General features: G+C 46.4%; 1 protein-coding gene across 3 annotated transcripts in view; it reads left to right on the top strand.

Annotated features, from left to right (window-relative positions):
* Positions 1–385: 385 nt before the first annotated feature.
* The window catches only part of THSD1 (thrombospondin type 1 domain containing 1), a 28,166-nt gene continuing 13,802 nt past the window's right edge, over positions 386–14,749 (top strand). For 2 of the 3 annotated variants that reach the window (XM_056329309.1, XM_056329307.1), the window contains exons 1-3: positions 386–741; positions 7,057–7,196; positions 12,500–13,465. In XM_056329309.1, the coding sequence (XP_056185284.1) occupies positions 7,139–7,196; positions 12,500–13,465 (1,024 nt within the window). In that variant the 5' untranslated portion in view covers positions 386–741; positions 7,057–7,138. The remainder of the gene's footprint in view (positions 742–7,056; positions 7,197–12,499; positions 13,466–14,749) is intronic. The other variant, XM_056329308.1, reaches the window with a different exon arrangement.

Raw genomic sequence — 14,749 nt, 5'->3', positions numbered from 1 at the left:
CACCTCCGGAGCCAGGCAGGAGGTGGGGGCCACGCACCTGTGGCGAAACCGCGGCGCGGGCAGGTCTGAGGGCCCGCCGGCCCCCCGCGGCTCGCACCGCGGCCCTCGGGCTCTTCGTGGCCGGCGGGAAGGCCGCGGTCGTTACCCCCGGGGCCACGCAAACCGCACCGCACCGCACTGCGCGCCGCTGGCGGCCGGGGCACGGCACAGCCCGCACCGGCACCGGCCGGCCCCGGGCGCACACGCCGCCGGGTCCCGGCGCACCCCCCCATCCCCCCGCCCCGCGGCGGGCGGCTCGTGGCCCCCTCCCCCCCGGCGGCCCCTCGCCCGCGGGGCCGCCTCACCCCGGCGGCGGGCGGGAGGGCGTGTGCGGGCGGCGCGGCCCCGGCGGGCCGGACCGGGCAGGGCAGCGCCTCGCCGCGCCGCGCCTCGCCGCCAGGGGCGCGGACTCCCCTCGCACGGCGCCCGCCGCCGCCCCGCGCCCCGCTGACAGCCGCCCTGACAGCCGCGCCGCGCCGCGCCGCCATTTAACCCTCCCCCCGCCGCTGGCCGGGCCGGGCGCTCCCGCCGCCGCCGCCGGAGGTGAGTGAGCGCCCGCCCGCCCGCCCGCAGGGCAGCCCCGGCGGCATTTCCTCCGCGGGAAGGATCCCGCTTCGGCCCCGTCCCTGCGCGCCCGTCCCGCCGGTGGCGCCGGTGCGGCGGCCGCTCCTCCCGCGCAGAGCCGCGGGCAGCGGCGCGGAGGTGAGCGCGGGGCGGGAGCCGAGCCCCTGCCCGCGGGCCGGACGCAGCTCCCTGGGCGGCGGGGCGGGGGCCGGGGGGTCCCGGGCCTGGCTGGGCGCCGTCCGCGGGGCGTGGGTGGGTCACCCGGCGGCGGCGGTCGCCGCGTCGCCGCGGGTGACGAGGGGCCGGAGCCGTGCGGCAGCCGCGGGCTGGCAGCGGGCTGGGCGGCGTGTAGCGGCGCGGAGCGCGGCCGGCGCAGGCGGGGGGCGGCCCGTAGGTCGCCTGCGAGGGGGGCTGGCAGCACCGCGCGGTGTTTGCCGTAACGCCGGGTTACCGGGGCTCTTAAAAACACCCGTGTGGCGTCTGGTTTGGTGCCTGTCCCCGGCCGGGGCTCTGGCGGCGGCCGCCCCTCGCCGTGGGGCAGGGACCGTCCCGCCGGGGAGCGCCGCCGCTGTGGCACCGCCGGGGCGCGGGCAGCGCCGGGACCTGGAGCACCCGAGTGCGGGTGTCACTCCGGGTCGGCGACAAGTGGGGTTACCCTTAGTGTTTCACAGCACGGTTAGTGACTTCTGCTTTACGTTGGGCGCTAGACCGGATCAAGCCGTGTGGGTATCCGACGAAACCAGTGTTGAAGCGTAGGAGACTGCTTCTCCGTTCTCTTTGCAGTGCTGGTACTTCATGGTATTTCGGACCTGCTTCTCCAGCGTATTTCCAATTATTTCAGCTGTGCAATACATACTCCCCGTACTACGATCTTTAGAATTCCCCTTTTAGTGGAGTTTATCTTAGAAACGGTGAACAATACCCATCTATTTTAAGAAAAAATCTAAAGGGGAAGAATGGATGACTGCATTACATCCTTTATGCTGTAAGGGATGGTCTATTGTATTTAATTCTTTGCATTTATTATTTATTATTGCTTGGACACCTTCTCAAATCTCCTTGTGCTTAATAAACTTATTTTCACTGTACATTTTCCAAAGTAAATCTCATCCATCTATTCAGTCTGCTGTAGCCCTTAGGTTTCAAAGGACAGATGTTGCCGGCCAGCTAGCTCTTGAATTGCTGAGTCGATATCAAAAGGAGCTGAGAAATCCTAGCATTTTGTGAGATATGACCCCAAATGTTGATGAAAATAGGCTTTACCATCTAATTATTGGGTTTTTTTCTTGCACACAGAGAGTCTGGTGCTGTCAGTTTCAGCCCAGTGAATTTAGATGCATAATTTTAATAAAGCCATTATCTGATAACAATGTAAAATTGTCTGATGTGTAAATAAGAATGAAAGATGCCTTTGAGGATGTCAGCTCTAGCCCCCTGCTGTGGCAGACATCATACATATACTTTCTTTGCTAAACTCGGTGTCTTCTGAGAAGTGGCATATTTTTGGCCCCGACCACTCAGACTGGTCAGCAGTGATTAGATTTTGATAAAATGTGATGCACACCTAAGGTGCTCCCTCTTTAATGTCAAAGGAGGAGGATTATTTGGGAAGTTCTGAAATTCCCAGCAGGTGGTAACACTTCAATAGCTGCCTAATCCCATTGCAATAAGCAAATACTGGTTGAAAATAATTAATCTCTTTCCTGCCATACAGATAAAATACCTTAAATTTGTTGAAATGTTGCAGATACACGTTTCTTTTTGCTGTCTGTGCTGCTTGGTGTCCCTCAAGTGGAATGTAGGGAGGATTTGGGGACTTTCAGGCTTTTCCGTCTCTAGCCTATTTTACTGTCAGCCTCTCATGCATAACGAGAATTGTGCAAATTTCAGTTTGCAAATACAGCTGAAAAATGTTTACTAATGGGCAGCTATTAAGGAAACTGGTTTTCATCTGGGATTTTTTTTCCCCCTTTACATTCTGGCAACATTTTGCTTGCTTTAAATTCCAATAAATAACTTTATTTTCCAGACAGCATCACTCCAGACCTCAGCTACTTGCTGGATCCGTTGGGGTAGCTGGGGTAGGGTGCTGCTGCTTGGGGCAGTGCTTGGGGTCCGGGGGAAGGCTGCCTCCGAGAGGGGCAGTCCTCAGCCTGACCCCCAGCTTACTCCTTTTCCAAGCCCTTCTCCTGTCTCGAGCTCATGTGTGCCCCAAGTCATGGGGGACCTGTGCCATGGCTGGATCCAGCTTCACCTGGAGCTGGGGGGCCTGGGGGGAGAGGAGGGAGCAGGGCTGTGCTCAGAGGAGAGGTGAGCGAGGACAGGCCTCTTCCCGATTCCTGAAGGAGGCTGGAGCAGGGGAGGGGGATTTGCAAAGGGACTGAGGGTACCCGTGGCTGGGGTGAAATACAGGATCCATGCATGGCGCTCTTCGTGAGAATGAGGCTCCAGAGTGCAGAGGTTTCAAGTGCTGTGAGTCCGCATTCTCATTAAGCTCAGTGCTTGGTCATGGAATAGCTGATTAATTCCTGATGGCCCTTTCTTAACTGCAGGGCTCATTTGCCTCTCATCCTCCTACATGAAGGGGGAGTAGCTGCTGAGCGCTATACTGTTGCAGCTGATGAAGCTGGTAACTGGTTAGCTGTGCTAAATTAGCAAGTGACAGCACTCGGAAGAGATGGCTGGTTTGTGAAATGTTTGTTCTGTGACCCTGGATATTGCCGCAAAAAGTAATGGGAGTTGTAAATCCACTTGGCTTGTGGTTTGTTGTTGTTTTGGGGTTTTTTTTGTTGTTGTTGTTTGTAAAACCAAAATGATCACAAAATACTTTATGATATTAATGATGTAGAGAAATAGGGACATCATATGAATAGGTTAACGTATGTGACTCTAGTAGTCAGTATATATAACCTGTTCTTTTATTCTTTATTTGCAAAAAAACCCTATTGTAAATAAAACTGTAAATTTTATGTTTGGTTCTTACACGGGTTCTGACACTGTGGTGCCTGTTAGTCTTGAAGTTCATGGTAGATTTATTCTTGTAGTTCCTGTACCAGATAGTGAGGTACTATTTCCAATGGAGAGCTGTGGCACAGGAAAACTAAGTGATGTGACCAAGATCACACAGGAGATCTGTTGCAGAGCAGGGACTTGAAATGTTTCAGTATCATTTGTGTTACACACAAACCTATTGATTTGCATCTCTGAGGTGCTTTATGGCTTATCCCCTCCTCAACCGTCATTTCTAATTCCCTTTGGAGAGGAAGTCTTCCACTTCCAGTCGGCCCATTATGCTGTCTCTTGGAAGAAGAAATCATCTTTTTATGTTGCTGTGCTTCTGCGGCATGTCACACAATAGAGCCTTAGTCCATGCTTGTCCATGAGAGCAATAAATTAAAAAAGCAAATTATTCAAAGTCTGATAGCCTTCTCTGTTCGATCATTTTTCATCTCATTAAGTTGATGAACTTGAGGTAGAAGATCTAAATAGTGTTGAAACTGCTTAAGATGTACTGTCTGCCTTGAAAAGTACTAATTCTATGTAAGTATGAAAAGTGGAAAAAATAATAGAGTGGGGGCAGGGGGAAAAGATGTGAAGAGTTTTGAAGAAGACCTAAAAATGAGAAGAAATCTAGACAGAAGTTGGCTTAGGGAAGGCTGAGAGGAGAGGGGAGAAGTCTGAACCAAGTGTAGAGGTCAGCGTAAGGGCTGTCCAAAACTGGGGCGAGGCAAACGGATGGAAAACGGAAGGAAAGGAGAGGAAGAAACCTGTGGGGAAGGAGGAGGAGAGGGGCAACACCACACCAGAACGGGACCAGCAGTTCTCTCATTCAAAGCTGCTATTAGAATTGAGCTAGCAAAGGTGCAAACACTCCGGGAGGCTTCATGGAGGCCCTTTAACAGGAGCTCCGTTGGAAGGCAGGGCTGTATGGCAGCTGAAGTAGCTGTGCGTGAGGTGGGAGGCTCTGGCTGCAGAGTGGTGGTGGCAGAGGCTTGCGGAGGGTGAAGTAGCCGCAGGCTAGGCTTCCAGAGGTACCTGATCTCACCGGCTGGAAGTTAGTTTTGGTCCCGTTTCAAGTACTCCAGTTCCATCCAGCCTGGGTGTTGCCTGCGCTGCATGCCCGAGCCTTTTCCCAAGCGAGCCAAGATAACGCGGAGGGATGGGTGAGAGGGCAGGAGGGTTTGGTCTGACAAACGATCGGTGTTACTGAAACAGCCGAGGGCTCTGGTGCTGCGCTCCATCCGCAGGCTAGGTTAGGAGACCCTGTCCTGACAAATCTGTGCTATAAATACAGAGCAGGAGAGATGGGATGGGGAAGAGGGGAGCAGATTAATGCTGCGGTTTGATATTGTGTGTCTGGTGATGGCAGGGATAGGGACAGAAGTTCCGTCTCCCCTACCTCCTGCCAGTGCCCTGTCTCGTGAACCATGTCGCTTTTCCCTCAGTCGGGCTGATGTGCAAATGAAGATGTAAGGCCACCGCCTCAAAAGTACTCTCCCACGCAGGCTTTTTTTTTTTTTTCTTCCCGAGGATTTATTCTCCCTTCCATACCTTCGTTTCCTTTCTGCAGTGTGTCACTCATTAGACTGAGATTAGGATTATTTGAATTTCACCTGTCAGTGTGTGACTGTCTCTCCGAAAGAAGTATTTGTAAAAGCCATTTGAAAAATACACAGCTAGGAAAGCTCGAAGTGGAAAGGAACTGTTAGATCATCCAGCACAGTCACGGCTGTGCCTCACAGAGCATTTCCCCCCTCCTTTTCGGAGCAGTTTACAGCAACACAGTGTAACTTCTGCTGTATTCCTTGAGCAGTTAACGTTAGAGGCCAAGGCATCTATCACAATTTTTTTATTATTATTTTTTTTGTAATCAAAACCTGCTTTTTCTTCTTTGGACCACTTTGATTCTTTGTTTCGATTAACTGATTCATGATCAGTAACAGCCCAGGGAAGGAGCGACGTCCCTGGCGCGATGCTGCTGTCGGTAGGCAGGGGCAGTTACAGAGCGCCCCCCAGGGGGCAGGCTGGGCTCTGCACCGCCCTCTGCCAGCAGCCCGCCCTGTCTTGAGCCGTAAGGTTTGTCTTGCTGTAATTTACGGCATATCAAGTGAAATCATGAGGGGTGGTGGTATCACTGTCCCTGTCTAATTCTGTCTGGAGCCTTGTCAAGTTTGTGGGCCGGGTGGTGATTATTCCTGTCAGATGCGTACAGCTATCGGTGTAATGGGCTTTTACCGAGCAAAGCCGTGCTGCTAGTCTTTTCTTAGAAATCATTCTCTCCAGCCACTTGGCACAGAGACCAGTTTAAAAAGCTTTCAAATAACATGTCTGCTGTGTCTTCGTTCAACAAGCCTAGCAATGTAATTGTTGAAATACCTCATTTGTGATTCCTAAAGACGTACCTGATCTTTGCCGTACCTGGTCCTTGTGTTTCACCTCTATGCTCTGCAGTTCTGTTTGCTTCTAGCTTCTGCCTGCACCAGTGCCAGATTTCTCACGTAAAATTAGGTTGTAAACTTTATGGAACAAGAATTTTCTTGCATGTTTGTGTGATGGTGAGCACAGTAAGACTGACTTGCTGGCACTCCTATGCAATATGAAAGAGCAGTCCTTATATTTTAAGAATGGTTCCCTTGAGCTAGGTTGTATCTTTTTAGAGATTCTCCCCTACTTCTGTTTCTGAAGCAAACTGTTGGTTTTGCTATCGTTGTGCTTCCAACCTGTTTTATGTGATTGTTACAAGCCTCATAAAGACTAGTTTAAAACACATGGACATAAAATTGTGAAAGTTGCCAAAAGGAGCTCTATTTTTTCTTGGCTTAACTGAGGCTGCAGAGTATGTAAACGTAAAAATGATGGAGAAAGTGCTAACTTCCACTTTTTCCTTGATCTGATCAGTTGGAATGACAAAAAAAGGCAGTTATAGATCTTTTATAAATCTAGTAAGGTAACTGAATATATTACTAGACCTGAAAAACAGGGCAGTTTGAGAACCAAAATGGTAGTTTTCTGCTGAGTCAGTTTCATGCTTGAAAGTATTTGACAGTAAGTGATATGAATTTTGCAGCAGCAATACATCTCCACTATCAGTATGTGCTGGATCAGAGTTACATTTTGTATAAAATACTTGTAATTTTGCTATCACGAGTCTTTATCTTAATATAAGATGTGCACAGCAGCAGTTGCTGCAGTGCAAAGGTAAATTGTTGTGGCCTGTCTTCTTTGTTCTGGTTCAGGAGCTGACATTTCAGGAGGGAAAATTTGTTGTCCAGTGAATTGTAGTTGTGTTTATTCAGGTCCATTGATACAGTATTAGTAATTTTTAAGTAAATTGGAGAAAAGTGTTGATTAATAGTGTTTGGGGTGGGATTTTTTTTACTTAATTAGTGGGATGTCTTCCTTCTCATATTTTATGAAGCAAAGTCAACACAGCTGTAACTTTTTAACTTTCAGGCGTTCTTGGGAAAACGTGCCTGCACTGTGGAGCTGAAGAAGGACATGAGGAGTAAAAGAACCTGGGATCTCACTGGTCAGAATGAAACAGATGTTGAAAGATTTTTCAAATCTATTGCTCGTAGTGCTCTGTGACTACGGTGAGTATTAGAGCTATCAAGGGAAAACTGTGAAATGTGTATTCACAAGGTGATTTTGGATGGTGCCGTTTCCAGATGATCTGTTGAAATCAGGTGCCATGGAAGACACCACTGATAAACATAGAAGACAGTTCAGATCTTATGTGATATTTAGGTGGAAAATACAGCTTGCATAAACTGTCCCTTTAGATCAGAGTGCCAGGATCCTTTCCAGTTGTGTTTGAAGCAGTGACTGGAACTCTGCTGTCTTGTAAGACTCGTATTTCATAATATTTAATGAGCATCTTGGAAGACAGTCCTGTTTTAGGTATCCGTACCAGGATGTATGTGCCGTACAACTACCTGATTCTTTCCATTAACTATAAAAGGAACCTATGATGGTTGGCTGTGATGTAAGCATCTACAGTATAGGCAACCTCCTCTCCTCTGACTGAGTGAGCCCCCATCTGATGGACCTAAGCTGCCACTTAGAGAACCTTTAAGAACAGAGGTGTTCTTTTCTCTGAATGTATAAGAAGCCAAAGGATGGTATTCATACTCACTCAATTTTAGTAATGTAAAATTAGGCATCTAGTCAGAGGCAATCTGTCTTGTTCGAGTAGTTCACACACAAATCAGCACATACTGAAAGCAGCTCTAACCCATCTGAAGTCTGAAATGGGTGGAGTGAAAAGGTGCCGCCTTCTCACTATCAGCTGCCAAGGAGGGAGGTTAGACATCTTAAGTTCAAGTGAGACAACTGTAAGATGTTTACAAGCTGAGGGGCATCCTATACATGTTGTCTTCTCTCTTCCAAGAATGTACTAAGTAGGAAGCAGGTTCACAAAGGGTATTAATTCCTTATTGCACAGTGAATTAGAAATTTTGAAAATGGGACTCCTAATTCCTAAATTGTTTTTGAAAATTATGTTCCTAATATAAAAGTAGGTGGTGTTCTGACAGCTGCAGTATATTGTCAAACCACGCTAAAGGATTAAGCCCCACACTGCTGAAATGTCTACAGCACGGAAAAAATAGATAAAGGATTGTTTAGTCCCCCTTTACAGAACGGGCTGTGGTAGCACGTAGTTTACACACCAAACAGCTGAAGATGTCTTACAAAGGAGAGAAGTGGACCAAAAGTGTATGCGGTTTTCTCTCCTTGTGTAAGTGAGAACAATCTGATCATGGGTAATGACTGAATACTTAAGGATGCTACTCGTGCCTCTGTGCTTGCTCTGTCTCCGCTCTAGAACAAGGGACATGTTCTAGAATGTGTAAAGAACCTAGAATTGCCATCTTTTAGATTAATTTAATTCCAGTAGGGGTAGCAATACTTGGCTATGGCTTTTAGTACTGTTTCTTCTTTTAATAAGACAAAGTTAATTAGCCAAGTTAGGAACACTGCACTGAGCGGAGAACACAGTGAAGGTAAGTATTAAATTTGCTTAACCCACGAAGTGAGGTGAGTGAGTGCATTGTCCACTGGTTCTTGGTGAGCTAGTCCTGCAGGCATTCACAACTAGTTGACTCAGAGGTAAAAGCTATTATTCCTGAACTTTATAGTGTGGCACAGTAAGTAATTACAAGGTGCAGTTAAAGAGCTAAATCCCTTCTGCAAACTTTAGGTGCATCATCTTTTGCCTTATTTCCAGTTAAAAGGCGGACCGTAATTCAGAAGATTACTTCCAAGCAATTCTGCGTATACACATCTTTGAGTATCCTATGTGTACCTAGTTTTTAGATGATTATTTTACTCATATACTTCTCTGTTTCAGACCAAGACTAATTTTTTTAATCATCCAGTATGATCTGGAAAATTATTGTAATGCTAAAAAAATGTCCTAACATACAACAAAACATTATTCTTGTTTCTTATTAGTTTTTTCTGATGTGTTTGTTTTTCTTAGCTCTGTGTTACTGGTGGCTGACAAGCCAACAACACAACCCAAGTTGGCTTAAACACAGCAAGAAACAAATAAATATCAGAACAGCAGCCTCAAATAATTCTTCTCGCTCTTCATTGAAAACAAGGATTTTTCTTTTGATCTTTCTAAGAGTGACTTCTTGCAAAGACTCCTCTGGCAGGTTGTTGATGCCACAGCCAGGCTTCTTTCAATGGGAGACCATTGTAATGGCAACCAAAAATATACGAATGCATTGAAAGCTGCCCTGACTGGCTGTCCAAACAACTTGGGTCCAAGTTTTGGTGTATGGACACAGTCATGCACACACAGTAAGCTGGAGGGCGGCTGAAGGAGCTTGTGGCAGAAGCTGGCCACTTCTGACTGGAGCCTTTTGGAGCATCATAAAAAGCTGCTGTGTGGGCTGTCCGTGAGTGCAAAGTTCTTGTGTTATTAACCAAAGATGGGGGAAAGGATGCTGTGAACTGGGGTGTACCAGCCAGAGCTCTGCAATGCTATAACAGCATCCTCCAGTAATTCCCACTTTCCTCACTTCCCAAATGATCTGCATTAAGGTTGATGGGAGCTAGATGGCAGTCCCCTGGCCTCTCTCCAGTCCTCCCCCACACATACACAGTGGTACTTCTTCTTGTCTGAGCCATTCCAAATAAAAAATAGTGCAAGAGTCAAGACAGAGCAAAGATAGTAGAGCAGTAGGTACAAACATCAATGTTTTTCATTACTGTCACTTTAATGTTTTTGCTGTAAGTTCAAAGCTTGAAGCTGAAATTTTTCGTGCTGGACTTTTGCCGTGGTCTGATTCCTTTTTCCTTTATAATGTTTCAGCTAAGTTGAATCTAGCCAATTCCTTTGTAGAGAAATACATCATTTTGCCCATGTTCAAAGAAACAAAAGCTCAGCAACTTGCAACCATTTCCCTGGGGAACTCTTCACACAGCTGTGGGAACTTCATGTTGGAGTGCTCGCGGTGGCCTGGGACATGCTTTCTGCTGTCGTTGTGAAGAATTGCCCAGACTTGGTTCAGATCTAAGTCCTTGCAGATGATGGTAATGAAGTTCTCTGAAGGGTTAAGCATGCCCCAGCTCCCGCTGGTTCTTCTTGCCAGCCCCACGCAATATTGTGCATGCTCCAGCCCAAGGCAGCAGAGTTCCCCCACGTTCCACGTTTGTGATACTGGGGACTAGAGTTCTTGTCCTGTGCTCTCTGCTGTCATGCTAGCAGTGAGTGAGAAAAGTAGGAACTTGCTGGAGTTAATTGCAGGCCCAAGGAGCAGGAGAAGGTACAAGAGCTATAAAGGCAAAGAGACAAAGGCAGGAGTTTGGAGAACAATGGTAACGGAGTTAGGATAGTACCCAAGAGATATTGGCAGTAGCTGATGGTAGGAACAGGCCTGGAAAATATGGGCAGGCACAGGCAGGCACAGATGACAGAACCAAAACATGAAGAGCAAGGAGAACGTGTTGCTGGACAGTTCATGGAGAGCCATTTTTAACAGGCATGCAGGATCTGTTTCCTGCTCTCTGAGTGTCCAAGTTGAGATCAGGTTTCCTGGAGTGCCATGTGCTCACCACAGCTGGGATCAATGGGATCCTGCTTTGGATGTCTGAAGGACCATTGTATTTAAAATCAGGTCTTGGGTTTCTTAGGGGCACCTGCAGTTAGTTGATACTTGACACTTTTCCTCTGTGCCTGTGCTTTGTTCCAAAGACAGTAAACACAAATAGAGTCATCCTCTCATCTTCCAGGGTTATTGGGAGGATAAACTTGCTAATATTTCTAATGTCCTAATATACTGCGGTAAGAGCACAATAGAAGAGTACATGTGGGAAATGAATATATCTGTGTTATCAGCGTGGATTTTGGATGGTGTGCAGTCAGTAATGCTTGGCACCACCCATAGAGGAATGAGAAGAAAAGAGCCCTCTGGTAATGAGCACCATCCATCTGCCAAATAAAGCAGTGTCTTTTGGAAATGCAAATGAAAGTTACGGTACATACATGTAAGAGTATATGCATGATTTGTATGTGTAAGGCTGTGCGTGCCACCTTCATTCGGACTGCATGGATGTGGTTGGAGCCGGTTTTTTTTGAGGATGTGTTATAGCTGGTGGAGGGTAATAGGCTCTTCTAGTGCACACTGCACCTCACTGGTGTAAATGTCTGTAGCTGGTCAGATGAATTTCTTCCCGAAAACTTTCCCCGCTGACAAGAAAGTGAATCCAAGGTGACTAACTCAAATAGAAGCTTAGAGTGGTAGGCGTCTAATATTATGTGAGATGAGTCCTGCTACTCCTGACTGCTGAGTGCTTCTTGGCAGTTGCAGTGTTTTTCCAGCAAAGCGTTCTTTGAGGTAATCTTAAGACATATGTAACAGATTTAACAAGTCAAAGTATTGTTAGTTGATACTACCTATGAAAGGATTGCTTTAACTGAAGTTTTATGCTTCCGTAGCATCATCCAAGACTCAGAAGCCTTTTCCCAGACAATTAATTACATAAAGACGTCTCACAGTGCATTCTGTGTCTGGAATAGATGCATGTAGCTCCCATTTTTTAGATAACCTTTCTATGTTTTCAATTCTTAAGTTTCAAGCAATGCAGAAAAGCTAGCTGAGCTGAGAACGGAAATGTGATCTTCCCAATCCATTGCTTTAGATATCATCTATCCCCGCTAGTTATAGCACGTCTCAGGATAATTTGGCAACTTGCACAAACATGGTCATGCAAGAAGTACATTTAAAAAGACTGGGCCATTTGTAATGAAATGATGTCATTTAGACATGTTGCACCACATCTGAGACAAGAAAAGTGCTGCAGTCACCATCACTGTTATTTTCAGCTCTTTCACTCAAGTGTCTCTGCGATGCAAATGAGCAAAATGAAAGATTCATAAGACAGAGCAAGAGAAGAGGCTTCAAAAAGCATCATGCAGACTTCCTATTTTATTTAATTTGGGGGACATTTTTCATGTTTCTCTATTAAGAAACTACTGTGCTTTTTTTACTCAATTATAGCTAAAGTAAGTGGAACATCAGCTGGCCACTGTGAAGTGGATTTAAAGAAACTGTAAGTGAAAGAAGTTGAGAAGTTTGAGATTTTCTGTGAATGTTTTGGGTCATTTGTGTGGGGTTTTTTTTTAAACCTTGTTTTTGACCTTCCTGAACATGTTACTGCAGTGGGCTTTTTGCTGCTGCAAACCATGTCCCTGTGCAAAGGGGAGGTTGTGAGCTTTAATTGCTATAGCTAGGACCTATTTTTTGTGAACTGATTCACTTTAAAAAGCTTGAGATCCACTTCTTAAATATCCACTTTATAAATCCTTGGATTCTTCCATAAGGTAGATAAACAATCAGTTGTCTCTTTGGCTCTTAATACTGTTGTGAAACTGTTTTCCTTGCAGTTCTCGGCGAAGTGGAGTATCTCCTGTTGGAGCGCCCAGGTCATGTAGCCTTCAGCAATGACACAGTATCTGTGGAATATCAGTACTATAGTGATGGTAATGTGACAGCAGAGCATCTGTCTGTGCTTTTGCTGGATGCCAGCACCAACGAGATAATTGCAAGAAAACAACTTCCAGCAAATCAGTCCCATGGGAGGGTAGAATTTGAGTGTTTCCATTTTAAGAGTGCCGGGGACTTCTTGTTCAGAATGGTCTCTCCCAGCAACAACAGCAGTGCTGCCCAGTGGAGCAGAAGAAGCATGTCTGCCCTCCATGTGGAATGGCCTGTATTTCACATTGATTTGAACAGGAGTTCAGAGGTGCTTGGGAGCTCCATTCAGGTTGGAATTTTTACGAATGAGCAGTTGTGTGCCATAAACGAGACAGTGGTTTCACTGGATGTGATATTTACTAGCACCCTTTATGAATTCAGAAGAGTAAGCTCTGACGACACTCTGGGCATTAGAACTAGCAAAAGAATCCTGCTCTCCAGGTCCCAGTGGATAGAGTTTGATTGCCCGCCTGTTGGTCAAGAAACATATATCACGGTGTTACTGAAATCGTTAGAAACACGTTCCATCATTTCCTCCATAGGACCCATAGATCTCCTCCACAAATTTGGATACAGACTGGTTGTGGCACCAGAAACAACATGCAAGACTTTGGTTCAGGTCTTCATAGTCTCTCCACCGTGCACTTCTATCAGTGGAAAAATTGTCGTCTATAAAGAGGCTGTCAAGCATCCCAGCCAACGAACAACTTGGCTGTATGAAAATGCCCTTCACCCAGGAGACAACAGGACAGAATTTAACTGCACTTTGTTTGATGTGGGGAAGAACAAGTACTGCTTTGACCTCTTTAATTTCTCAAACCGAAGCCATTTCCCAACAAGAGTTAAGGAGTGTATGATGATCCAAAGGAATATGGGTTTGTACAGACGTTTGTCCTCTTTCAGCACTCTTTCCAGCCAATGTGGGTAATGATAAATAGGTTTGATTGTGGTGTCCCCTATTGAATAGCTACTTTTTGGGTCTCCTACACCAGACAAAATAGTTGTGATGTCATATGCAGTTGGGAACAAGGTGGAGTAGACTGTTACATAGAGGCATACATAAGGACATTTGGTAACAAATGCCACTTGGTGGCTTAAAACTGCACTAAGTTAACATGAAGTACCAACCAAAACCATCTGGGGCTTTCTGACTGATGTACCTATCTAGTCTGGGTAAAACTGAAACTTGGCCTGCTCAGTGAGGTAAGAAGATACTGCAGTAGACCTGGCCCATTTGAGACACTAAAGGTAGCATTAGTCCTACCTGCATCTAGGTGTCTAAAAGCCAAAAGTCCAACATTAAGTAGTTGTCTGGCTTTTTAGTCAAGAGAGATGGGGATCTTACAAGGGTGATTCATGGGTATAAAAGATATATGGGCTGAATCCTCACTTGCGTGTCTTTTTCTCTAGCCCATTTGCTGTTTAGAGTCCTACCTGTTAGATACACAAAATTTTGGTGAGATGAATCAGGGTTTGGCCATACCAAAAGACACCGTGTCACTTGGACAGCTTGCTGTTTTTTCAGCCAGCCTTTCAAGACATGTCTCTGCTGCTTAAAATAGGCCAGCATGCATTTTCTGACCCATGAGACCACCTGGCAGATCATGGGTCACATTCATATAGCTAAACTTTTTCTTCCAGGAAAGATTAGAATCATACAAACGACCAGTCCATGGTCCATATTGTCTTTTGGGCCATGACCAGGCATAGTCTGGGAGAGTGCTAGTTAGCAGAAGCCAAAACCATGTCCAGGAGTATGAATGATCATGGTTAAGGAGTGGTCACAGTTAAGTACAATAACAAGACAGAACCTGAGCCCATTCCTCAGCCCTGCTTAAGGAGTATCTATACATTCCGTTTATATCTATAAATCTTATGCAGCTCTAGCTCCAGAGGTGGCAGTCCTTGGTTTGACAGAGTCTACAAATCACAGTAGCATGGCAGAAGAAGCAGATGAGCCAAATGTCCTCATCCCTCATTTGTGGAAGGCAACCACAGTGCAGGATGGGCAGTATGTGCACGAGGGGATTGGGGTTGGGTTGGGTTAGCCTGTGTTGCCTACATCCTGGAATGGAAAAGTAAGTTCTGTCATTTGGAGCAGGCTTGTGTCTATAGGTCATGAATTAGTCTTTCCCATCTGCACACTTCAAAGAGCTTGG

This window comes from Falco biarmicus, chromosome 2 (assembly GCF_023638135.1).
Source record: "Falco biarmicus isolate bFalBia1 chromosome 2, bFalBia1.pri, whole genome shotgun sequence".
NCBI classification, from domain to species: Eukaryota; Metazoa; Chordata; class Aves; order Falconiformes; family Falconidae; genus Falco; species Falco biarmicus.
This window is presented reverse-complemented; position numbering and strand designations above follow the sequence as displayed.